Source organism: Lynx rufus, unplaced genomic scaffold (assembly GCF_022079265.1).
Source record: "Lynx rufus isolate CCGP_SWC_20201006 ecotype Redwood Valley unplaced genomic scaffold, mLynRuf1.p SCAF_11, whole genome shotgun sequence".
In the NCBI taxonomy this organism is placed as follows: domain Eukaryota; kingdom Metazoa; phylum Chordata; class Mammalia; order Carnivora; family Felidae; genus Lynx; species Lynx rufus.
This window is the reverse complement of record NW_025814825.1, coordinates 60,942,417-60,969,176: the sequence shown is the minus strand read 5'-3', so window position 1 is coordinate 60,969,176 and position 26,760 is coordinate 60,942,417. Positions and strand designations below refer to the sequence as shown.

At 51.9% G+C, this 26,760-nt stretch overlaps 1 protein-coding gene across 1 annotated transcript in view; it reads left to right on the top strand.

The window, feature by feature from the left end:
* Nucleotides 1-5,782: 5,782 nt before the first annotated feature.
* Nucleotides 5,783-26,760, top strand: part of CPXM2 (carboxypeptidase X, M14 family member 2) — a 138,910-nt gene continuing 117,932 nt past the window's right edge. The window contains exons 1-2 of the mRNA XM_047072753.1: nt 5,783-6,089; nt 15,397-15,495. Of these exons, the coding sequence (XP_046928709.1) occupies nt 5,783-6,089; nt 15,397-15,495 (406 nt within the window). The remainder of the gene's footprint in view (nt 6,090-15,396; nt 15,496-26,760) is intronic.

The window sequence follows — 26,760 nt, the reverse complement described above, 5'->3', positions numbered from 1 at the left end:
GCAAGGCCTGGGGAGGATTGTGTCAGGCACCCGGCAGGAACAGAGGCACACACAGATGAAATGACTTGAATAAAGCCCGGATGCGTGGGCAGGACCGAGGGGACAAACAGGGGATACTGAGGCACCAGAGACCAGCGATCCCAGGACTAAGCCTGCAGGAAGCCATTACTGCTGTGAATCTTCATAAAGGGAGCCACTAAAATGAAGTCAGGGGCCAGCAGGGGGAGCTCTAACGCCCCACAGCTTGTCCTCAAGTGCAAATCCAAGGGGAAGAGAGAGACCCTGCAGGGTGGATACTACTTTATTACCCTGCAGGAGGAAGAAAGTTTTTCCTTTTCCCCTGGCAACAGCCCAGCCAATGAGAGGCGGCCACGAATCAGCGGACGCAAGATCACCACAAAACTCCAAAGGACATTTTGTTTATAACAGCCCTCCCGACATCCACCTTTCCTCTATAAAAGAGTGTTCCTCTCCTTTGTTCTCTGGACTTGCCTGTGGTTTTGCCATAACTTGTTCCAGATTGCAATTCTCTGCGATTCCCGAACAAACTCATCTTTTGCTGGTGACATAACTGGCGGTTTTATTTTTTAAGGTTAACACTGCCCACCGGCCTGCGAAAACTGGAGCAGAGGAGGAAGGCTTCAGGGCAGTGACAGAGCTGCAGCCACCACCGGGACCCCTGGGGCCAAAGTAGGGAGGGATAGGGAAGGGTTGTGGGAAAAAGGAAGAAGTACCCAGATCTCCCCATCTCTCTGCCCCTGCCATCCCCCCACTCCTGCTGCCGGTACCTCCCACTGACCATACCCCACCAGAAACCAGAGGCCAGGGATACACAGCCCATAAAAGTCAGGCTCCCGGGAGTGGAGGGCTGAGACGGATGGAGATTGGACAGGGTGCAGACAGACAAAAAGAAGCACAAAGGTTAGATGTGGCCATATCTGGTAGTAGTCTTGCACATAGTAGGTGGCCAAGAAATCCCGGATCTCCAGGGATACCGTGTCTCCACAGTATGGAGTGTCCGTGGGCACAGTGTCTTAACAGTTTCACAACAGCATCTTGTGTTTACAAATGGAATAACTCAAGCCAAAGTGCATTTCCCCAGGTCAAATTAAAAATGACCTGACAGAGTAGAGGCAACGGCGAAGAAGGGAACTGGGTTGCAGGGGGACCCATGAACTCAGAATAAGGCTTATTACAAGATGCCGAATCTACAGAGCATAGGAGTGAGAACAAACATGTTGAAAATTAAATATGAAAGGGGTAATTATATAGTAATGAGACTGAGGACATTACAAAGGACGCTGCCATTGAAACCACCACATCTCAACAGAGTAATGAGCGGGAAAAACCCTCCAGCTTCGTAATTATCATCATAGTTGCCATAACAACTTAGTGTATCTCTCTCTGTGAGCATCTATCTCAAGACTATATTTTTAGCAATGACTGTGCCTGAGCATGTATTTTTCTTTATATAGCAGCTAATTTTTCAAATTACTGATCTTAAAAAAAAAAACAACCCACAATTCCATTTTCATTTCTGAGTGTAAAAGTCTCAGGGATAATTAGGGAAATGAGCAGGTGTGAGAGTCCGTTATGAAAAACACTATAAAAGTATTGATGCCTTGACGACATTTGTTTCAACAGAATGTTCTACGGACCCTGCACACTCTATTGTTCCTTGTCAAGCAGCTTAACATAAATCTTCTCTGTGCGGCTCATAAATATTTGAAAAATTATTAACTCTGCAAGGCGTTTGAGGATTATTTGACAAGTACAGATGTATGTTGTGTAACAGAAGTTGGCTTCGCGGAATCCTGAGTCCCGGGAATGAATGAATGAGTGAAGAAACATTGGCTTACCTTGCTGAACAGAAATGCCCATAACAGATTCCCAACCGAAGCAAACCATGGGTTGACTTTAAAGGATGCCATTTTAAAAACTCAGACACCAGGAGGGATTCTGAGCTACCGTTTTGGTTTCCGAACGTGCCCCCAGCTGCTCTGCCCAGTTGGAGGGTTTGGTTTTGTAGCATGGCAAGTGTCCAAGAAAAGCCAACACTTTACCAGGCCCCACTTAGACTTTTGGGAGATGCTAACGGCCCTTTGTTAGAATCCCAGACTCAAGCTAAATAAACAAATTATTAGGTTGAGAACAAGATCTCAGAAAGAAGCACTCTTTGGTGACGCTACCCAAAATCCTTAGCCAACGTTGGGCATGCAACAAGAATTTACTGAGAAGTTTCTGTCTTTCTTGTTTCTATTGTTTCTGTGGAGGTTGTAAAATTAGCACATGATAATAATCACTAGTTTATAAAGAGCTTATGCACACCGTGCGAGGGGAAAGAGTATGCTTTATTGTTTTGGGCCACTGGTGAGCCGGGAGAGCTAAGTTTGGGTGAATATGTGAACCGGAGTCCGATGCGGAGGGATTCGGTGGGGTTAGTAAACACTCTGTGCACTTCGATAGGAGAGCAACATGATAAACGGGCGTTTTAGGGAGAAAGTTCGGTAGCTTCTCCGGGGTGGACAGCAAGTCGTGGAGGCCAGGAGCAAGGAGCCCTGCTGAGCAAATGTTCCAACAATCTGGCTGGGCTCTGAACAATGGGAACGTTGTTACCATTGCCAGAGGGAACCGAGGAAGAGGTGAGTTAAAGGCTCTGTGCCTAGGAAGCTGCTAGAACTTCCTGATGTGTCAGAAGTGGCAGAAGGTAATGCATAACTGGGACAAAGCCTTCATCTGGAGGGGCTGGAGAATGAGAACAGCCTCCCTGGCAGATGGCTGGGCTGAGAAGGAGGATGAGGCTTGGAGATGAAGAGAACGAGGAAGCTTGGCCATCCCGTCTTTCCATCCTTCATGAACTCTGGCCGTGCCCAGCAAATCTGCAGGCGAGCTGTCCCAGAAAGAGGGAATCGGCGGCGTACAAAGGCAGCTCTGGGAACCGCGCAGTAGGTTGCTATGTGCTGGGAGCATTGGCATCGACGCGATCAATTCTTGCTCTGTTTGTTCTGCTCGCTTTAATGATGTGTCTCTCTGTGGAAAACAAACAAGCCATGCTAGGGAGAACAGTGATTAGTGGGATTTGTTTCCTGATTCTAGGGATGTGTTGAGAATCACGTTGGAGTGGGGGCATTCTCTGAATGCACAAGACACTGCACTGTAGGTGTGTGTTAATTTATTTCCCTGAGAGGTGCCAGGAAAGCGAAATGTTTTTAGAACTTGTGGGTTTGGGGTTACCAAGATGCGGCCTGCCTTAGTGTAATTATTGGGGAAAGGTGAGTCTTGACTGTAGTTAGCCTGCCATGTGCCCTTGGGGAGTCTGGGCCTCAGGTTCCTCCTCTGTAAAATGGGTGAGAAGAGGTCAGTCTCAAGTTCTAACTGTATCAGAATTATTTCAGGAGCTTCTTAGACGTGCCAGCGCTCAATCCCAAAATGATTCTGGGAAGTCTGGGGTGGGGCCTGCGCATCTGCATGTTTAGCAAGCTCGGGGGGCTCTGATGGAGGTGGTGCAGGGTGCAACCCTGTCTGGATGGTCTCTAGGCCCCTTCTGGCCAGGATTCTAGGTGGTTCTCTTTCCTGTGCTTCGTACAGCTTGCTCCTGTTTGGCCACGAAGCCCTGCTTTGTTGTCCGGAGGGCTTGGCTTCAGACAAAAGAGCCCCATGTGTGTGAGCCCTGGGGATATAGCATGGTCAAGGCGGGGTCGGGGGGCAAGGATCCACCCAGACCAGGCCCACTTGGAGAGTGGTGGGAGGGGAAGGGGACCCTTCTCCGTCACTCTGAAGACTACTGCGGGCTCTGGATTCCAGAATTTTCGGCAGGTGTGGGGGCTGTTGATAGTCAGGTCCAAGACTTCCTGGCCCTTGGAGACAGGGCGGGGTCCGGCCTCATCCTGTAGCCTCCTGCTCTCACTCTGGCCATCCTCTCTGGTCTGTGACCTGGGACCCCGTGAGACCTGCCCTAAACGACCTGGTTAGGCGGCCTGCCTGTGTGAGGACAGTGAGAGGAAACGAGGTGGCATATGGAGAGGCCAGTGGCAGCTGTCCTGGCCCAAGCCCTGCCCACTGTGTGGGCTCAGAAATGAGGCCCCAGGGGAATGGGGAGGCCTTGCTTGGATGGCCAGATGCAGCTCAGTGGCATCCTGGAATGTCAGGTCCAAAGGCGCTGGGAAGGTGATAGCCCAGCTTAGGGTTGAGGGTCGGTCCAGCCCTGTGGTAGGCGGAATGGCCCCCGAAGTCCTCTCTAGTTGAGTCCCAGGGACTGTGAATCGGTTACATGGTAAAATGGACCGCACAGGTGTGATGGAGAGTACTACTTTAAGAGGGGAGATTCTTCTGGATTAGCTGGGTGGGCCATCTAGCACTTCCTCCAGCCCGAGGCACGTTAGATGCCCAGAAGGGGAAGTCAGAGGGCTCTGAAGCCCCGGGGGGAGGGATTCCACGTGTCAGTGCTGGCTCTGAGGTGCAGGGCCCACATGCAAGGCCCAGAGAGAAGCTCCCAGAACGCCTCACGGGAAGCATGAGAAGGAACGCAGGCAGTCAGGGGGAGGGAAGGCTGGCGGTGCTGACAGCCAGCAAGTACCCTGGGACCTGGGTGTTACCACCCAGCACCCGGTGTGAACCTGAAAGCAGGGTGTCCCCCAGACGCTCCACGGGGCAGTGCCGCCTGCTGAGTTTAGCCTGGTGACAGGGCTCACACTTCTAACCTGAAGCGCTGTTAAAGATAATAGATGCGGGTTGTTTTAAACCACTAAATTGGTGGTACTGGTACTTTGTTACAGCAGCAGTGGGAAACCAGGGCAGACTTCTTTGCACTCAACATCCCAGCCGGAAGGACCCACGCGACGTTGTCCAAGGACGGAAGGTACTTTCTCCTAAGTTAGTGAGCTCCCTGCCTGCCCCCTTAGAAGGCGCTCCTGGCAGGAGCCTGCTCTTTGGAGGAACCAATGTCCGCTGGAACCTTCAGGATGGCAGGCCCCAGGGTAACTAACTCTCTCTCTCTCTCTCTCTCTCCCCGTCTCTCCCTCCCTCTCTCTATTGTCCAACAGAGTCCCTGTGTCAGACTGGCCCCGGGGCCCTCCAGGGTCACCAGGCCCCGCCCCATGGAAACTTTACTCCTAGGAACTCTGGGGACCCCGGGGGGGAGGGGGGGGGTTCAGGAATGCCTTATTCACGGTTCCTGAAATAGGATCATGGTCAAGTTGAGCAAAAGGTTTGAACGGCCAGTGGAGAACCTTGTCTGGTGTGGAGCCAGGCACGGGGCAGGGGTCAGGAGAGCCGGAGGCTAGGCTTTAGGAGGCTGGGAGAGCCCTTTCCCTCGGCGGCCCACGTTTCTGCAACCTGTGGAAGGGCCCCGGCTTCCTCCTGGACGGAAACTCCTCTGAGACCCTGGGGAGGCGGGCGCGCCGCAGGGCAGCTCACCGGCCGGCGTCGGGGCAGCGGGAGGGACAAGGTTTGGGGACAGTCATGGGATGAAGGGGGCTCCCACACCTGCCTCCGGGGCCGGCGGGGAGAGGGAGGGAAGACGGAAGGGCGGGGCCGGCCCCCTGCGCCCGCCCCGCGCCTCGGCGCGCCCCTGCCCGCCCCCGGCCCGGCCCAGCCCAGCCCAGCCCAGCCCGGCCCAGCCCCGCGGGCCGGTCACACGCGCCGCAGGCCGGCAGCCTCCCGCGCTCCGTGCGCCGCGCTGCCGTCCCGGCGCCCCTGCCCCCGCGCCGCCGCCCGCGCCCGCCGCCCGCCCGGCGCTCCCGGCGCCCGTGACCCTGCCCAGGGCGCGCGGGGCGGAGCGGGCATGGCCCGCCGGGGGGCCGCCGCGCTGGCGCTGGCCCTCGCGCTCCTGGCGGTGGCCCTGGCCCGGGTGGGCTCCCAGGGCGCAGCCCTCCAGGCCCCGGACTACTACGTGCAGGAGACCTGGAGCCGGGAGCCCTACTACGCGCGCCCGGAGCCCGAGCCCGAGCCCTTCTCGCCGCCGCTGCCCGCGGGGACCGGGAACGGGGAGCGGGAGCCGCGCCCGCCCGAGTCCAGGCCGCCCAAGACGGCGACCAAGCCCAAGAAAGCTCCCAAGAGGGAGAAGCTGGCTCCCGAGGCGCCTCCGCCAGGTAAGTGACTTTGTGCGCAGGGCGGCCCGAGGGGGCGCCCGTGGCCGCGCGCCTCTCCCAGCGGTGGCCCTCTGGTGCGAGGGGACAGCCGGCTTCCAGGCCCGGGTGTCTGGGGCGCGACCCACCCGTCGCTGCCCCCGCCTCGCTGGGGGACTGCCCTGCGCCTCCCGCCGGCCGCCCCGAGCTCCCGGGCGCCTCAACCGGCTGGCGCTCCCCTCGCAGGTCCAGGTGCGCCCAGTGGGGAGGCTGCCTGGGGAGCTGGTGGCCCGGTTGGAAACAGACCGAGCAAAGGCTCTTTCTGCCGGGCACCCTTCCTTCTCTGTCTACTTTTTTCAGTCTTCCTCCAGGGCGTGTTCTGGGGAGTGAATTTACGATTTGGCGACGTGAAGGGCTGGCTTGCTTTGGCACAACGGCCTTCTGGGAGAAAGCTCAGCAGTGGGCCTTTACCCAGCCACTGTCCCCTCTCAGCGCCCTCCCTGGGTCCCGTGAATCCCCTGCCCAGTTGGGGCAGGACGGCAGAGCCCATGCTGGGGAGGCTCCTGTGCCCGCGGAGAGGTTGGGCTGCAGATGGCGGGAAAGCCTAGGGGCGCCTGGCAGCCTGCGGGCCAGCCTTCCATCCATCCGCCTCTGCCAGCCCTGTCTTGGCAAATGACTTCCATGCGGTTTCACTCCTTGTGAAGGGGGGGGGGGGCGCTTTCTCTTAATTGTTCCAAACGTCCTTTGCTTCAACCGCAGAGGGCCGTGGTCCTCGTATTTCAGGACTGGGGAGTGAGCAGGCTTGTAGCCAAATGCCCTGGCCTCGTCATGGCCTTCCTTGAAAGGAGATGCACGCCGGTGGCACCCTCACACAGCTCCTGGCATGGAAGGAATTGCTTTTGCTTGGCTGAAGGCTTCAGAAAGTCAGCAGGAGGTGACAGGCAACGGGAGGGGGTGGGGACACCGAACTCTTAAATGTGTGGGCCCATCTCGGCAGCCCCTCTGCACATGTACAGGGTTGAGGGTTGGGCCCTGCCATGCTTCAGCGTGTGAACAAACTCTGCGAATGGGCAGGCGGTGCTGTGAGTTGTGTAACCCCGAACAGAACCGTCCAGAAATTCCAATATCTGCTGGGGAATTAGGAGAGTTAAGATGCATAAAACCACAGTGGTTTGATAACAGCGGTAGGAGGAGACACTCACATTTGTAGACCATCTGCTGTGCCTCTGTGAGGAGCTTTGTGTATAACTGTGTCATCTAATTCTTTCAGTGGCTGTGAGGGGTGGGTATTCTTTTTATGTGACAGGTGAGGAACCCGAGGCACTGACCCTTTTAGGAAATTAGCGTCACTGGTTGGCTTGGGAGATTTGAAAGCCCTTCTCCTGCGCCTTTGGACCCAAGGCGTTTTTGCTTTGGTAGTTTGGATCAGATTTGCAGGTGCTTTTGGTTTTTAGTACCTGCTGTGGGATTAGCGCAGGGCTGGGCATGGTGGGCGGGAGACACGTATGTTGGGTTCTGGGACTCACTGCGGGGAGGGCAGGGGAATCTAAGAGAAGCCCCGGACGGACTCTGAGGACCACACTTCATACCCGGGTCTGGGGCTCGGCACTCAGCTTCCTGACTCTTGGTGTCCTCATCCACAAAGGAAGCCCGAACCTGCCACCTCTCTTGGCTCGGTCAGTTGTTTTAAAAGCTGTTCGACAAAACCTTCCAGTGTGTCAGCGGATGGCTGTGCTAGTCTGTCTGTGAGTTGTTCGTTCATTCCTCAGGTGGTTACCAAGGACCTGTTTGACACCAAGTGTTAAATAAGGTCCGGTGGGTAGAGAGCGTGGGTCACATCCCCTGCCCCTGCAGACAGCGAGGAAGTTGCGGGGGGGCTTTGAAAAAGCCATCACGGTTGTGCTGAGGGCTGGATCGCTGATCCCCAAACTGGAAAAAGGTCCTTGGAAATTCCAGACACCCCACTTCGAGGCTCCCTGGGAGAGCTGCCTCCCCCAGCCTGCCATTCTTTGTAATGAGCTGGGTGAGCTTTTAAGAGCCCTCTCCCCCTCCCTCCCAGCAAGGACAAGCAAAGTGGGACCTTAACACCAACTTAAAACTCCGGTCCTCTTTTTTTTTACCCCCCCCCCCCCCCCGTTTTTGAGTGTTTGGCCGGTGGAACCCTCCACCCCTGGGCTCTAAGTGGAGGAGACGGGTTTAAGAATGACTCCACCAGGGAAGTCCATGGTGGTTGTGTGCAGTTACACTGTGTTGGGAAAGTGGTTTTCCCCCACTGTAAGTGGCCGTTCGGTGTCTGTGCCACTCGTGATGCAACGGAAGCATTCGTTCCTTCATTGGACTTTCTCACAAGCGGGTGGTCATTATGTGGGCGGGAGGCATTTGCGGGGGAAGGAACATTGTATCGCAGCCTGGGGTGTGTAATGTGAACTCTCCGACCTGGCTTCACGGGGTGGATGGTGCGTGATGCACACACCAGGCTCCGGAGGCCTGGTGGGGGAGCGAGGGGCTAGATTTAGAGGGCAGTAAGGTGGTAAACGTGTATGTGACTAATGTAAACGTTGATCATGTGCTTTGTCTTTACAGATGGTACCTCCTTTTCAGACCGCCCTGTCTTGCGTAAAGGGCGGGCTCGAGGGAAGTGGAAGGCAGGGGTTCTGTGTGGTAGGCTCCAGAGGGAGTCTTGTCTTAATCCCAGAGGAGGGTTTGCTTAAGGAACCGAGGATTTTGGGGACTTGATCTTGGTGTGAATTCGGCCCTGAGCCGTGGCTGTTCTGTCACGCCACCACCGAAATGTGCGACGGAAGTCACACGTTGCCGTTCTCCCGGAGGTGGCTTGGACGGCTGAATCCTTTGGTTAATTGAGCCCCCCCGTGTTTTTTTCCAGGAGTGGCTGACGGATTCCCAGGGAAGTAGAGCCCTGATGTACTGAACGTTGTGGGATCTTTTTTAAGGTTTCATTTTAACATAATTGTAGGCTCACAGGCAATTGTAAAAATTCCCTGCCTTGGCAGTATTGAGGTTCTGTGCCAGTCGTATATGTTGTGGGGGTAGGATGGGGGGGGACTGTCCTGGGCGTTGTAGCCTCAACCAGCGGCACCCTCCTCTTCGTTGTGACAGCCAGAAATGTCTCTAGACATTGCCAGATGTCCCGAGTGGGTTAGGATCGCCGCTCTATGCAGGGTCAAAGCTGTAAAGGGACATCGGCACAATACTATTCACTGTTTTACATACTTCACATTTGTGTGTGTGTGTGTGTGTGTGTTTTCTGTAATTTTATCACTGGTACGGGTTCCTGCAGCTGCTCTTACCATCAGGATACAGACCCGAGGACTTCTTTTTTTGAGGTTGAGTGGGACTCACGATGCCGCAGTTTCTGAGGTCCTCGTGGCGAACATCGGTTAATCCCAGAATTCTAGAACTTGGAGGAAACCGCGTGGTCGTGCGTGTGAATGCTTGTTCGCCGCAAAAGTCCTATGCTGGGCTGCCCGGTGTCCGCTCACTCTCTTCCACCGATGAGCTCTTCCTACCTCATCCATTGGATGAATGGTACTGACTGCTAGAGTGTTCTTTCTCGTAGGGACCTACCCACCTCTTTCTAATTCCATTTATTCGGCTGTTTCGAGCCACATTCAGTAGTTTCTAGGTCCCTGCAGTTGGAATGCTTTGGGGTCCAGAGATGGAGGTCTAGGTGCCCAGTTTCCATGATCCCAGCACGAGGGGCGCCATAGGGGACCACGTTTTAGGCACGTGTGTGGATTTGGGACGTCCTTACCTTGCACGTCATCTCCAAAGGGTTTGTGGCTATACTTTTTGTAGAAGATAAAATGGGACAGAAAAGCAAACCACAGGGGCGCCTGGGTGGCTCGGTCGGTTAAGCGTCCGACTTCGGCTCAGGTCATGATCTCGCGGTCCGTGAGTTCGAGCCCCGCGTCGGGCCCTGTGCTGACCGCTCAGAGCCTAGAGCCCGCTTCCGATTCTGTGTCTCTCTCTCCCTCTGCCCCTCCCCTGCTCACGACCGGTGTCTCTCTGTGTCTCAACGATAGAGAAACATTAACAAAAAATTAGAAAAGTCAACCATAGTTCATAGACGTCACTCACCTTTTCCCTCCCCAGTGGTAGTGAGAAACAAACAGGCTGATACACCAGACACTAAATAGAAGATGTTGTTTCTTCCCCCTCCGAGGCCTTGGGTTCCTTTCGGGCTTCTGCTTGTGGGCCTGTTTGTTGCTTTCTTCCGGGACCGGCGAGAAGGCGCCGCTGTTTTCGGTGTGGGCACCCGCCGTCCTGGCCCACGGTCCCGAGCCTGTGGAATTTGCAGAGCGGGCCGCGAGCCACGTTCGTTTGTGTGTCTGTGCCCGGGATCAACGAGTGTGTGTTCCGTGCTGGGTTGTGCCCCCGTCGCGGGGGCGGGGGGTGGGGGGCGGAAATAACCAAAGACTCGTTATTTGAGCATATGTGGTGGTAAACAAAGCCCCTTCTGTTGTGTGCTGCAAGCCAGTTGTTGGAAGGGGCCTCGCTTCAGAGGTTTGCCTCGTCTCCCTTCAGCGCGTCTTGCTGTGTTCGGCCTTCGGCTGGACACGTCGTCTCTTGGGCAGAGCTGGAGCGTGGGGATCGGGAGAACGTGTCAGCACGTCACTGTGTATTTTAAAAGCAATCACGGGGCCATCAGCACGCATGAACGCGTAGCAAGAGCTCTTTACGTCAGGGTGTTAAACACTCAGTCGAAGGGTGACATCCGAAGCATTTGTCCAGATAAGCTCCCTATAAAATTCTGAGGGAAAGGATGCTTTATAAAGAAGGCCGTTTGATGTGCCCCAGCAAGCAGCTTTCTAAGACACCGCCTCTCTTTCCAGAATGCTTTCCAAAGTCAACTCGTCATGCTGGCAAGCCCCCAGCCTGTGCCCGTGCTTCCAGAAGCCAGGGTCTGTGCGTGGGTGATGAAGGGGAGACACTCCCATGTTAGGGGGAGGCTGGGTGAGATGCCGCGGTTCTTAAAAAGTAGCCCTTGTGTTCCCCGCGCGCCTCAAGGGTCCAAGGCTGCCGGATCTCACGGCAGATGGTGCCTTCAGTGCTGGGAAAGGACAGCCAGGGCCTCTGAGGCTGGGTGTTGAGGTGAGGATGTCCTCCTCACTGTGACACAGGACTCAGGATGCTTCCAGAGGTGTGGCGGGTCAACCTCCAGCCTCCCGGCCCTCGGAGACTCGGTATGGGGGCCCCTCCTGCCCGGTCCCCCAGAGTCCCCAGCCAGGCTGAGTCCCGGTGGGTCTCACTCAGTAACGCAGCCTAGGTTTATTGGTATTTCCTTCTCTGCGTCTTTCTTCCCTTGAACTCCATGGAGTCACCTCCCAGATATACTTCTGCACCCAAGGCTGCGTCTCAGGCTGTTTCCAGATGGCACCCAGCCGAGACAGGCAAGTACCAGCGGTGGCCTGCCCAGCGCCCGGCACATCCCCATCTGTTGCTTTTCCGCTGGTGGATCCTTCGAAGCAAAGGGCTTCTTATGTGGTTGCAGGTCAGGAAGGCGTCTGCCCCTGTGTAGAGGTCGGGAGCGGCTGGCCCTCACGCCCCTGAGGCCCTGCTGGGGACCAAGCCTGCACGAGAGGCTGGCCCAGAGGAGGGGAGGGTGGCCTGCTAGTTTCCCAGGGAATTCCCAGCAGAGCGGGGAGGGGAGAGCTTTTGACTGATTGGGTTGATTTGGGTCTAGCCCTGGTGAAAAGTACTTAGAGAGCTGTGCTAAGTGCCTCCCAGCTCCACCCCAGACCTTCAAGGTCCCTGATTCACGGAGGCAGGTGTCTCATTCAACCACTCAGCCTGCCTTTCGGGATTTACTCAGTCCTTGGATTCCTGTCTCTACCAGGAGCTTGACTTTCTCATAACTGGAGGAGACACAGGCTAATTCCCTCCCCACGTCATGGCCCTAGGCCTACGAACACCCGCACACACGTTCACCTGCCGTGTCTTCCCGGCTGCCACGCGTGAGGGTTCTCTGTGGACGTGCGTGGTTGTGGAACTGTAATTACTGTCTGTCCTGAGCATCTGCATTTTGGGGGAGCTCCCGAGAACCCGTTGTGCGCTTGGGCGAGGCCCTTTCATCTCACGTGGGTTCCTTAGCAAGAGGCAGGGGAGGAACTTAGGGCCCCCGGGCTGAATCCTTCAGCAGAGAGAGCACAGACCCCCTTGGGCTGGAATTTCCTGGGGAGAATGCAAAATATGCAGCAAAGAATTTTTTTTCAGTTTCTGGAAGGGGGGGGGGGTTGCGACTGGAAGCTCCTTGTATATAGAGTGGGGAAAAAATAGTTTCCTATCAACCAAGAAGCATGGTGTTTATCACCATAGACCAGAATAGAACATGTGGCCCTCGTCCGCACTTCATTTTGCTACTTTTAAGGAATTCGCTTTTGTCACGCAGCCCAGATGGAGTTGTTGATTTTCTCTGCGCATTATTTCACTGTCCTTTCATCTTCCTTCTGTGCCGACCGCGTGCTGCCTTTCTTGCTGGAAGAGAGGAAGGGGACTGGGAAGGGCCTCACCTTGGAGCCCGCCTCCGGCTCTCCCGCCTCCTGGCTCTGTCAGTGACCGTGGGTGGGTCTCTTCTCTCCCGCTTCTGTGCCTCAGTGTCCCCGTCTGTAATTCACAGTCAGCTTCCTGCCCTCTCTGGGTCCTTGCCCACACCCAGTGTTGCGATCCACGTGAAAGTGCCTCCCAGGTTGTGACTCACGCTTCACGTGTGAGCGGTTATCCTTTAGCGGCTGGGGTGGCGCTTCGTGACGAGTGGGGCTTGGGGGGCTGGGGGGTGGCATCGGTGACGGAGAGAGAGACGCTGTCTTTTATTTGGTGGTTGCGGCAGGCCAGGCACTGCCCTGAACGCTTGATGTACGTTGTTTGTCTCCTCCCCTAAGTTCCACTGAGACAGGTGCCGTGTCTCCTTGTGTTGTCGATGAGGGCACGGAGCCTAGAGAGTGAGGTGGGTCACTGTGGGGCAGGGCAGCGGCAGAACCCGGCTGCCCGGGGCTGGGGCCTGAGCCGTAGGCCTACGATAAGCTGGAACTGTGTCACCGGGTAACCAGAGGAGGTGACAGGGCTTCTGTGATCTATGCCCCTTTGCCACCTCCTCGGGGATTGTGTTCCCCACATGTCGGTCCCCCCTGGGGAGTCCAACTCTCAGGGCTTTGACATCTGCCCCGCACCTGGGCCCCCGGTGGCTCCCCTGAGCTGCGTGGGCACGTTTGTGTCATGGGCGTCGGTGCGGCACACGGGAGGTGAGGCTGGGGGTGTCACCGGGCCCCACTCTTTGGTGCTTGCTCCCATGGTGGCATGGAGGCTCCACAGAGGTTGTCCTGGGAGAGAGAAGGCTTGCAACCAGTGGCCGACTTCGGGGGAGTGTTGGGATGGAACATTCTTTTCCAGAACTTTGGCTTTTCCCTCACATATTTTGTAAAACTTTTTTCGTCCTTAATATCCTATCTTTCTGCCCAATAAGACTCCACACTCGTAAAAGTTATGGCACCGGTTTTGTGAACAACCAAGATCTTTATGGACCCCTGGTCAGGCCCTTCAGAGGGGACCATCTTTGGAGGTCACTGGCCGTGACATTCCTCCCCACAGAAGAGGGCAGATGCTGAGGTGACATCAGGCTGATGTCAGATACTCGTAGGTTCTCTGGCTCAGCTCTCTTCTGAACATTTTGGCCCTTTGGCTTTCTTGACCTGAGGGGGCACTTTCATGGAAAATGAAAGACACTCCCAGCAGGCATCACTCCAGAATACGATGGAGAGAGCATCAGCTTTGGCTGGACCTAATGTGCCCTTTGAATTTTTTGAAGATTTAAGGTTTTCTTGATGAGTATCTTTTTTTTGGGGGGGGGGATGGTGGTGACTGTAGAACAGTCCGAAATGATTCATTAATTGGCACAAAGTCCACTAGATGTTTTTGGTATTTTTCAACTTGCTTTTTAAAGTCCAAATAAACGTCCTTCTCCGCAGACCTGCCCTTCCTCTTATTCTCGTCTGTTTGTCATTTAGTGACTCATTAGCTTGTTCATTCATTCATTCATCACAGCTTATTACGTACCAGACTCCAGAGATACGGCAGTAAACAGAACGAGACACAGTCCCTGCCCTCATGAACAGACTGACATATGTTACACGCATGTGATGATGCTTCACAGCACAGGTAGTGGGGGCTCCGGGACTCCACCCGGGCCCTCTTTTCCTGTAGGTACACCCGTATCCCAGCTGCTGGGGTCTTGGCTGTGATGGCTCATAGCCGATCCCTTCTCCGGAATATAGGTGGGAAACGTAGATCTGTCACTCTTTAGTTGGTTGATGTGTGGCCAAGCTAACCAACTGCAGAAAAGGTGGCTTCTTGTCTCAAGGTGGGGACAATGCTCTGTGTGTCGTTCCTGCTCCAGAGCTGCCCGTGGGATCAGGCTGAATCCGCCTCTGGCTGAGAGAGAATTCAGCCTTACTCAGCTCCTTCCTCTGCCCTGTCCTTCTTCTCCCTCCCCTTTCCCTTTAGAACCCCGCCCCCTTCCCCCCCAGCCCCCCCCCCCGTGATATATCATGTGTAACTGAACCCCTGCATCAGGCTCCGCTTAGAGGCAACTCTACCTAAGAAAGGTGTTATCAGAGCCCATCCGAGGAGACATTGATTTAGCTGGGGAGTTCGGGAAAGCCAAAAGAGGAGGTGCCAAAGCTGAGATGTGCAAGATTAGCAGGAGTTCGAGAACAATGCAAGGAGGAAGACCAGCGCGTGAACTTAAGGCTGAAAGGAGGCTGGTATTTCAGGAGCAGAGAGAGGGAGTACAGCATGACAGAAGCTGGAAGGACCAGGGGAATGAGCAGACAGGCTTCCTAGAGTCTGGTAAGGAGTCTTTCCAATTGGTGGGAGCATCATCACTCCCATTCCCCCAGCCAGGGCCTTGGAGAGAACTGGTAGGAGGAGCCCAACCGGGTGGGAAATCCTAGCGCTGTGGTCAGAAGTCCCGAGTTCCCAGCTCCGTTTTATCAATTAGGTGTGGTGTCACCGCCTGGGCCCCCCCCCCCCCCCGAGGGTCAAAGTCCTACCGCAGGGTATTTTGCAGTTTTCGAATAGGGACGGCCTGCATGTATGCACTGTTTTTATGGGGAGTGTTAATTTCCCTGGGTGTTCACAGCGACCCACTTCATCTCCCGTGACCACAAGCCCCTCAGCGTCCAGGGTGCCAACACTGGGGACAGGGGAGGCAGAGGGCGGGGGCGCTACTCTGCCGACGATGGTTGAATTCTCACCATCCTGGGAGGACTCTGACATGTGTGGAAGTAAAGGCATTTCTCTCTCTCCTTCTTTTTAGGTAAAAATAGCAGCAGAAAAGGCGTGAGAACCAAGAGCTCTGAGAAGGCTGCCAGTGATGATCACAGCGTCCCCGTGGCCCGTGACGAAGTCAGAGAGGGTGAGCGAGGCCCTGTGGAGACTCCCCTGGGGCTGCCTGGGGCTGCCTGCTGTCTGCGGGCCTCTCTGGCCTCTGCGGCCTCTCTTTTACCATTATCGTATGGGGGCGGGGGGAAACATTCAGAGCCACTCTCTCTCCTGCAGGGCGCAGAAACTCACAGCTGCATTCCCCCCACTGACTCACTGAAGTCATTGCAGAATCTCTGCAGGGTGGGTTGCCTTGTCCGCCCCCCGCCCTTTGCCCCCTCGCAAGGCAACCTCATTTCCTTTCTGGTGGGGCCTCGTAGCTGCCCGTGTACATTGCGTGTGCGTTTCTTATCTCCCAGCCAGACCCAGGGGCCTCTGGAGTCAGAGAGAGAGTCTCGTATTTACAAACCACGTGATGCTAGTCTTGGGGTCCTACTCCATTGCAAAAATACTGGTCTTTTAATTACTTACCTTAGGATGGCCGAAGACATCGGCTCTAGACTCCTGGGTCAAGTCTGGCCCACTAGCGCTCGCTGTTACCGTGATCGACTGTGACCGTCACTGTTACTGTATCTCTATTACGCTAAGCTCTGGTATCTAGGATTGCACTTCTCCTAATGTTAATAGCAACCATTTCTTAAACATTTCAACTTTCAGTAGCTTAAGGCCAGGCACTGGGCCTCGTGTGCAGTATCTCTCAATGTCTCTCTGCGTGCCGTGGATATTACCGGTATCGTCATTATCATTATCCATATTTTTTTTATTTTTAATGTTTTTATTTATTTTTTTGAGAGAGAGAGAGGGAGACAGAGCACGAGCTGGGGGAGGGGCAGAGAGAGTGGGAGACCCAGAATCCAGAGTAGCTCCAGGCTCCGAGCTGTCAGCACAGAGCCCGACGCGGGGCTCGAACTCACAAACTGCGAGATCGCGACCTGAGCCGAAGTCGGACACTCAGCCGACTGAGCCACCCGGGCGCCCTGTACCATTATCCATATTTTATGGATAAGGAGAATGAGACTTGGTAGCATGTGTCATTTGCTTGTGGTTATGCAGCCTGTAAGTGGCAAAACGGGGATGGGAACCCAAGATTTTGAGTCTAGACTTTCTGCTTAGCAGAGCAGCCGCTTAAGTAAACACAATGTTTCACAACTTTGCCTTTAAGGAGGCAGGATCTGTTTTCAGCTGCTCTGTGAGCCCATCCACGTGTAATAGAGTCGGGTGTCATAAAGGGAGCTGCAAATTCCCTTAGGCGTAACGTCATGGTTTGGGGCTGTGTTTCTAACCAAAAACTTACCGTCTAAGAAATCATAGGTATGACCAACAGTGCCTCCTAAAGTAAAAAAGGAAATTCAACAAACTTCTGTAATCACTTAACAAGTAGGAATTCTCTCCCATTTTAAAGCAGACAGGCACGCACTGTTGCCATTGCCATCAGTCTGTGGTAGGGTCCCCTCCCTAAGGAGAGAAAAAAAAGAGAGAAAAGAAAAACACACACAAAAAAAACCCGTGAAGGTAGCCTGACTATGCGCCTACGTGACAAGACCCCTCATGACCTTGTAAACATGAGACCACTTGATCAGACTGCATGTTTGTGTGTTACCATAAATGGGAGGCAAAGGAATAGAAAATGTATAAAAAAACTACTCTACGTGGCGTGCGGGGCTCAGTTCTTCGGGTACGAACCCAACTGAGCGGTGCCGGCACGAATAAAGTTGCTTCCTGGAAAGAGAAGCCTCAGGGTCACGACTCTGTGTGAGATTCCGGCCGCGTGTCAGGAAGGTGAGCTGAGGACGCGTGATGTGGGGCTGTGTCCCTGCTTCTTCCCCCGGGTGGACCCTGTGACCTTGGGGGTCGCAGTGAAATGGGTGGTAATCGGGCGCCCACCTCGGGCGGGCCTTGGGCGCGACTTTCGTCCCTGTGTCCCAGCAGGCTGTGTCCCAGCAGCCAGCTGTCCCTTCAGGATCACGGGGTTGGTTAACGCCTTCCAGGGCTGGGTTCTTGCTGCCCTCAGATGCGGGCCGCAGAGGCCTTTACTGTTTTGTTCATTTTTGAGTACTTTAAACATTAGAAAAAATATTTTGTCTAGATCTTTTTTTTTTTTTTTTTCCTTTTCTTTTAGCTTTGGCATGGGGGTTGGTTCAAATTGTTTTAGTTGTTCATTCCCAGGACTGGAAGTTATTAAAATTTGGGGAGGCATTTGCAGGAAGATTTTTCAAGGCCCGTTTCTTTACACATGTGTGTACGTGCGTGCACACACGTGCACGTGTGCCCTAGCCCGCTCAGAGTTGTGTCCCTGGCCTCGGCCTCAGAGCGCTGTCTGCGTGGGCTGGGGTCCCTGGTCTCCAGGACAGCCGGCACGGCTCCGATTCACTGAGTGCGCTGCAGGGCATTTCGGTGCGTGGGACTTCTTTACATCGCCCTCCTGTTAAAACAAAATCGAGGCATTGGGGGTAGCCCAGGGGGGCAGAGGAGCCGTGTGGGGGGCCATGATGTGCAAATATAGGCGGGAGAGAGAAGACCTGGCCGTGGAGGTGGTGCACGGAGGCAGGTACCCCTGCAGTTAGGAACCCTGGCCTGGGGTCAGGCAGGAGCCCCTGGGGGAGGTGCTGGGCAGAACGGGGGGCCTCACATACGTAGTAGCCGGGCACTCTCAGAACCCGGTGCCCAGCCTCCTCTCCGTCTCTCCCCAGATCTCGCCGGACAGGTGGCAGGATGAAGGGGTCGGGTGGCAGGTGGACAGACGTCACCTGCATCGTGTCCAAGGTGGCCGATGGAGATGTCACCCGCTTCATCTTCAAGGTGTGGGTGGTCCAGACATCAGCCCCGTCTCGTTATGTGAGCGGGTGCCATCAAGGGCTTGTGTCAGATGCGGACTTCTCCCCTTGGGGACTCTGGCTTGGAGGACATGTGACTGAGGAGCACTGTCAGCTCGGGCAGGTTTCCAAAGCGCATCTTAGATACTGTCCTGAGATGGTCCATGCGGTTGGTTGCATCATTGGTCTAGTTCGTCAGCTCTCCTTGTGTCCACCCCGTTGTCATGTGACTTTTCAGTTCCCTTCACAGCAGGCGAGAGCCCCTTGACTTTGGGCTGGTCTGTGTGCCTTGCCGGGTCCGGCAAGAATAGAATAAGGCGAGTGCCAAGGTGCCAGTTCTGAGCTGAGGCCTTGAGACAGTTTACTTGTTTCTGTTTGCCTCTCATTTCTGATCTCTGCCTCCTTTTTTTTTTTTAAGTTTATTTGCTTATTTTGAGAGAGAGCGAGCGCACAAGTGGAGGAAGGCAGAAAGGGAGAGAGAGAATCCCAAGCAGGCTCTGCACCATCAGCTCAGAGCCCCGTGCAAGGTTCAAACCCACAAACTGCAAGATCATGACCTGAGCCCAAATCACGAGTCGGACGCTTAACTGACTGAGCCCCCCCCCTCCCCCCAGGCGCCCCTGCCTCCTTTTTCACGCCAGCCAGACACGGGCTTGTTTCTTACATGTGTCGTGTGCCGAGAACATGGGTCCTGTGTTTTCTCCCAAGGGAACTGGACAGGCGTCTGAGTTGGTAACGGAGAGGGCATCTTGGGATCAGGCTTTACCCTCACTGGCCGTGCGACTCTGGGCAAGGTCCTAACTTCTCTGTGACTCAGTTTCCTCCTCTGCGGAGTGGGGAGGACATCCATCCCTTTATGGGGCTACGTGACCATGTAATAGCGTCCGAAGGATGCCGCACGCAGAGCACACAGCAAGCCCTCGGCGAGCATTAGCGATGGCTTTTATTTGCTATCTGGGATTTGTTTTGTGCGTGTGTCTCAGTTACAGGAGTTGGCAGACGTTTTTAAAGGATCAGACCGTAAATATGTGGTTTGTTGGCCAAGAGGCAAAATGGAGGACATTATGTACTTAAATAACCATTTAAAATGTAACCATTAAAAACTACAAAACTATTCTTATCTCTTGGGCCCTACAAACACAGGTGGTGGCCTGGATTTGGCCATCACATGGGCTGAGGCTTGCCAACCCCTGCCTTAGAACTTCAGTTTTCTGCAAATGCTGCCTCCAGGAAGCCTGCCCTGATGACCTCTCTTTCATTTTCCTAGACCTCCTCCTCAGGGTCCAGTCCCCTCCTCTGTCACATCCTAGTGACTCCTACGGGCAGCCCTTCTCTTCTGTGAGGATATGAGTCTCAAGAGCTCGGGATCCTCTGATTCTTCTCAGGATACACCCAGTGCTCGACATGAATGGCGGACTCGTTTACTGAGCCCCTGCCCCGTGCTGGAACTAGCATTCTGGGCTATAGAACGCATATTCTGTGTGTGTTCAAGTGGGTTCTTCGTGACCCAGGACAGCTGAGCCAGCCTCTGTAGGAAGTGTTCTTTGATCTGTAGGAAAGGAATGTGATTTCCCGCCATCGTGGGTGTAGAATGGGTTTCCCCAAGGGATGCATGTCGGTGAATGGGAGCTTCCTTATGCCTGGGCTGGGTGAGGTTTGAGGCTTTAAGCAGGTACCCTGCTTGGGGATTGACCTACCCTGTGTGTGTGTGTGTGTGTGTGTGTGTGATACACATGAGAGTGTTTCACTGCTGTGGGCACAGTTTGGTTTTTCATCCAAGCCCTTGTTGTGAGCCTTTCCCTACTGTTGTGTGGTCAGACGCTCCCTGGGGCTCAGCTCTGGTCTCCCCTAGACATCTGGCAGAGTTGTTGAGGGCAGGGGAGTGAGTCTGAGACTCCCGATTCTGGAAGAGGTGCGGCTGATGTGGTCCTGGCAGTGATACGCGGTCACGTCTGTATTTCAGACCCCTTGGAAGTGAGGGGGTCGGCCAGGGACCAGGATTGGGATGGGGTCGCACCCCTCTCGGACATACCTTACTCGGGAAACCTGATGAATGTGGGCATCTGGGACACCTCCACACTTCGCTAGCCCCCCACTTTCAACTCTGTCTCAAACTTGCCTAGAAAGTTCTTTCAGTCTCTTGCGGCACCTGGGTGGCTTAGTCGGTTAAACGTCCGACTCTTGGTTTCAGCTCAGGTCCTGATCTCACGGTGCGTGGATCTGAGCCCCGCATCGGGCTCTGGACTCACAGCGCGGAACCTGCTTGGAATTCTCTCTCTCTCCCTCTCTCTCTCTGCCTCTGCCTCACTTATGCTCTCTCTCTGTCTCTCAAAAATAAGTAAACTTAAAAAAGAAGAAAGTTATTCTTCAGTCTCTGAAGTGAAACATGTCTTGTAAGGATTTCCCAGCCTTCCTTTGCAACGTGAGAGATATATTTTGTTCTCCCAGTGGTTTTGTGGCAGGGCCTTCTCCGGGTCGGGTTAGGGGTCCTGGGCTCGCCATTGCCCACGGTACGCTGTGAGCTGAGTGTCTGTTAATGCCGTGTGGGCCATGGTGAGCCTGGGGCCACAGGCCGCAGAGGCCTTGGTTTGGAACCAGGGCCACAGTGGACTTGCCGGCAGAGAAATTCCTTCCAGACGAGGGGTCGAGGGACGGAGCTCTGACGTGGTCGGGAGCACCATGGGCTCCGCTCACTTTCTGTCACCCAGCTGACCCTGGGTACGGTTCTGGGCCACCAAGGTCACATTAGTCACCTTGCCGAGGAGACATTGTAGCTCCTGTGAGCCCGTGCAGCGGAGGCCAGCCCACGTCTCGGGATTTTGCTCGCGTGACCTTTCTGCCTGTCTTCTTCCCATCCTGCCGATGCTTCTGTGATGAGACCCTCCTCTGTTATTCTGTTCCGCTGGCTCTGGGATGGGCTTAGCAGAAAACCGAATTTGCCACGTCACCCCCTGAAACTTAGGAAGAGACACGGAAATTTAATTCCACGTAAAGTGCAAGTTGTTCTAGAATAGATTTCTTTCCTGGCCTGTGAAACGTGTCGACCACGCGAGTAGGGGACGCACCTTGCAGAAACTTTGAAAGATGCAGAAAACAAAGACGAGAATAAAACAAATCCACAGTCTTATCTTCCAGAGACAATCGCAGTCAGCATTTGGAGTCTGTCTCTCCACTCTTGTCTGTGTGTGTGTGTGTGTGTGTGTGTGTGTGTGTGTGTGTGTGAATTTATAAAACCTCCTTATATGTGAAAGACAAGAGACCCTCCGTTTATATGTTGCAGTGTAGTTAAGAACTCAGGAACCGCACTGAGCGGAACTCAAAACCCAGTCCACCGTTTATTAGCTGTGTGCTCTCGGGTGTGTTATTTAACTTCTCTGTGCCTCAGTTTCCTCAGATACAAAATGGGGGTAATAATTGGACATCCCCATCGGATCGGGATAAATGTCTAATAAGGTCACTTGAATAAAGCACTTGCAACAGTGGCTGACAAGTAGGTTCCAGTGAACGAGCTTTGTATCAGTCATTGATGTGGGCCCTGAGGGCCCTTGCCGCATGTTTTAAAGGCCTGGACCAGGGCAGGAACATAGAATGATCTGTTCCTCGAACGTTTGACAGAACGAGATAGTAAACTCCTTTGAACTAGGCGTTTTCCACCCAAGAAATTCTTTGATCAATCTGCTTCCTTTCATGGTTACTGATCTGTCAGAGTTTTTATTTTTGTAGTAGTTTTGATAAGGTTTATTTTGAAGACATCAGCGCTCTATTGACGTATTTTCTTTTTGCAGCGTGTGTGCTTATGTTTTGTTAATTTGTCAGCTTATTTATTTTCGAGAGGTTTTAGATTTGAGATTTAGAAAAATGAAGGGAGAGTACAAGAGAGTTGCTCTGTATCTCCACTCCTCTGCTTTCCTACCGTGATACATTTGTTGCAAGTGTTGGGAATATTGATACGTTCTTATTAACCGAAGCCGTAGGTTACATGAAGGCTTCCGGTTTTTGTCTTTGTCTTACGTTCTCTGGGTTTTGGCAGATGTATAACGACACGTAGCTACCATTAGAGTACCATACAGAATGGTTTCACTGCCCTAAAAATCCCCGGTACTCCAGCGACTTATTTCTCTCTCCCTCCCCTGAACCCCTAGCAACCACTGATCTTTTTCTGACTGTCTTCAGAGTGTTACCTTCTCCACAATGTCACCTAGTGGGAATCATAGAGCATGTAGCATTTCTCATTTCTTTCACTTAGTAATACGCATTTAAAGTTCCTCCCTGTCTTTTCAAGGCTTGATAGCTCATTTCTTTTTATCACCGAATAATATTCCATTGTCTGGCTGCACTACCCACAATGTACTCATCCATCGAAGGACATTGTGGTTGCTTCCAAGTTTTGGCAATTATGAATAAAGCTGATATAAATATTCATGGGCAGGTTTTTCGTGTGGCCATGTTTTCAACTCATTTGGGCAAATCCCAGGGAACGCAATTACTGGATATTATGGTAAGAGTATTTTAAGTTTTATAAGGAATTTTGTCTCATTTATAGTACCCCCCCAACAACAAAAAAAAATTGGTATTACTGTTTCTTTTTTTTTTTTGTCCTTTCAATATGCATTCTGAAATCTTAAAAAAATTTTTTTAATGTTTATTTATTTTTGAGGGGGGGAGGGGCAGAGAGAGAAGGAGACACAGAATCCGAAGCAGGCGCCGGGCGCCAACATGGGGCTCGAGCCCACGAACCACAAGATCATGACTTGAACCAAAGTCGGGTGTTCAACTGACTGAGCCACCCAGGCGCCCCTAACTTTCTTTCTTGCTTTCTTTTTTAAAGTTTGTTTATTTTTGACAGAGAGAGCGTGAGCGAGGGAGAGGCAGAGGCAGCGCCCTGGGTGCTGTAAGCCCAGAGCCCCATGTGGGGCTCAGTCCCACGAACCGTGAGATCAGGACCTGAGCTGAAATCAAGAGTCAGACGCTTGACTGAAGGAGCCACCCAGACACCCCTGCATTCTGAAACCTATACAAATTTGTTACCACATCACTGATGTGATTTTCTGCTGATAATATTTCACTCTTACTGCTTTCACTTTATTTCACTGATAATATTTCACTCTTACTGCTTCATGCAGGATATTTCCTACTTTTATTTTGAAATAAACCAGACATACAGAAAAACTACATATAATATATATGTTCTTTTAACAAACATTTGTAAAGCTAATCCCTGTGTAACCATCACCTGAATCAAGAAGTAAGAGTATTGTCAATCTTCCCTGTCACATCGTTATCCCTTCCACTGTCGAGGTGACCTCTATCCCAGCTTTGACAGAGTTTCCTCATAGTTTTACTGCTTATGTTTGTATCTCTGGATAAGTTAGTTTGGCCTAATTTTGAAATTCACATAAATGGAATCATACTGTGTGTATTCAGTCACACATATCTTGTAATTTTCTATCAATGTTCTATATTTCTTTTGTTCATTCATTCCATCACTATATAGGATTCCATCATAGCACTACATGACAATTTTTTTATCCTATTTTAGTGGTGATGGATATTTGATTTATTTCCCGATTCTATATTTTATGAAAAGTGCCACCGTGAAAACTCTTGTACACGCATGGGCGTAGGTTTTCTTTCCATAATTCTTGCACCCGTGGGTGTAGGTTTCTCCAAGTATATATGCATTTTGGAATAGCTGGGTTTAGCTTCCCTGTTGAACAAATGCTCAGTTGTTTCCCTCAGGGGGCATGCCATTCGGACTTCCTGGTCAACACTGTGTAAGCTCCAGACTTCACATTCCGAACAACTGTTGTATGATCACACTTTCATATGTGGCCAATCTGGTGGGTGTATAATGATGATTCATTGTGATATCATCTACATTTCCTAATTATTAATGAGGTTCAGCATCTTTTCATGTATTTACTTGCCATTTGGATCTTTTTTTTTGGTGACATTTCTGTTCAGTTGTTTTCTTACAAATGTTTCCACTCTAAGTAGATTTTACGGTGTCGATGGCAAATACATTCTCTGTTTATGGCTTACTTTTCATTCTTGTGGGGTCATAATGAACGAAAGTTCTTAATTGTAATGTAGTCAAATATGCCAATTTCTTTTCCTTTGGTTGCTACTATCTGTGACTTGTTTTAGAAATCCCTTCTTACTCCATAAGCATAAAGATATTTTATAGTGTCTTCTAAAGCTTCCTTTTTCCTTTTTGATTTTGCACAGTTAGGCCTTCAAACCCCTGGAATGGATTTTGTTTATGATATGAAGTCAGAATTCAGTTTTATTTTTTTCCTTGAAGTACGCAAGTGGGGTGATAATTGTTTGCCTGCTGTTTTGCAGTGTCTGTCGGGGATTAAGAGTCCATATATGTATGGTTTTGTTTTCGGGCTTGCTGTTCTTTATCATTAATTCATTTTTCTACCCATACATGAAATACCTTACTCTCTTAACTACTATAGCTTTATAACAAATCTTGATACCCAGTACAGCAGGACCTAGTTCTCCTTTAAAAGTTTTCGTTATTCTTGACTCCTCGTGTGCACATGTGTGTGCATGTGTGTGAGTGCACACACACACATTTACACCACCTGGTCAGGTGCTTCAAATACCTTTCTGAAAACTTTGGGGATTTTGATGGCAGTTGCATTGATGTCTTAAATCAATTTGGGGAGAATTAACATATTGAAAACATTATGTCTTACCATCCATGAACATGGTATATCTCCCCCCCTTTTGCAGTCTTTTAAAATATCTCCCAATAAACAGATCTTGCCCATCTTGAAAAGATTTATTCTTTGATATTTGCTATTTTATGATACTTTAAATTTCAGTTTTCTCACTCTTTCTTGCTAGTATACAGGAGGACAGTCAATGTTTTCTATGATTTATATCCAGCGACATCGCTAAACTCTTATTCAAAACAACTATTTATGTATTTACTTGGATTGGGGTACAAAATCATAATATATGCTCAATAATGACAATTTTGTTTTTTTCTTTCCATCTCTTACCCTTTTTACTTATTTTTCTTGACTTCATCAGCAGAGACCCCCACTTAATAATAATAGGTCTTTCCTTACAGGTTTTAATTCTGCCTTTGGGTTTGTAGTTTTCTTGATATTTGGCCTTAATTTAAATATTTTTTTTTCTGTACTTGGGATGAATGATTTCTGGGAAAATATTTTCCTGGTTATTACATGAAATCACTTTAAGAGGTACCTTCCTTCTCAGAGTCTTTTGGGTGATATATCTCGTGTTCTTTTGTGTGGAATTTTGTCCTTCGTAGACTGCCTATCAGTGTTTATTCTTTACTATCTTTTAATGAGGCAAAATGCAGCCAGATTTCCTCCACTGGGGGGCAGTTGCAGCCCTTTCTTAGGTCTATAGATGTTGACCCGGTCAGCACGCAAAACCCCGGTACAGTTTCCACTTCAAGCAGCCCTTCATCAGCTACATAATTTTGCTTCCCCAAGGCGCTGACTTCTTCCTGGCTGCAGTTCTTAGACACTTTGGTCTGATGGGACACATGGGAGAACTGTAATGACCTTCCTATGCTGTCATCAGTGTCCTTGTCTTTGTGCCACACTGTCATTCTGTGTGACAACTGTCCCTCCTTCCTGTCCTGTTGTTTTCTGAAAGTTTCTGAACCGAACAGTGTGGCAACTTGATGGGGGTTGGGGAGGAGCGGTGAGCACCTGGCCGCCTCAGCCACATCTGAGCTTTAGAGGTGGCGTCCAGTTTTCTAATTGCTGCAGACCCTGAACTTCAAAATAGAGGCACCAAGGGGGATGAAGGGTTTCCTGCCCCTCCTCTGGTTGTCTCCAGTTTTCCCCCAGCTGTCTCTGTCTGACTCAGCTGTGGGGAATATTCTCGCACATCTGGCACTAGGTCGAGGCATTGTTGAGAATTTTTCCTTTGGAGAGCCTTTGTAGGTTTTTAGGATGTGTTTCGGAGAGGTCGCAGAAATTTAAGCTAGAATTCCCTGAAGTCTGTGATGCTTCCCTACAACTGGTGAGTTTATGAGATCCGTCAAATAACCCTGAATACGTTGCGAGAAAGTCTTTTTAAAGAGATCTTAAAGGGGCGCCTGGGTGGCTCAGTCGGTTAAGCGTCCGACTTCAGCCAGGTCACAATCTTGTGGTCCGTGAGTTCGAGCCCCGCGTCAGGCTCTGTGCTGACGGCTCGGAGCCTGGAGCCTGCTTCCGATTCTGTGTCTCCCTCTCTCTCTGCCCCTCCCCCGTTCATGCTCTGTCTCTCTCTGTCCCAAAAATAAATAAAAAACATTGAAAAAAAATAAATATAAAAGAGATCTTAAAAAGCAAACAGCTCTTTATTTTGAAACAATTACAGAGTCACAGGAAGTTGTGCACGAATGGGTGCCGTGCACCCTTCACTCTGCGTCCTTCAGTGCTGACATTTTGCATAATTGTGGCACAGTAACGACATTTACAGATCATATTCGCATTCTACCCGTTATACGT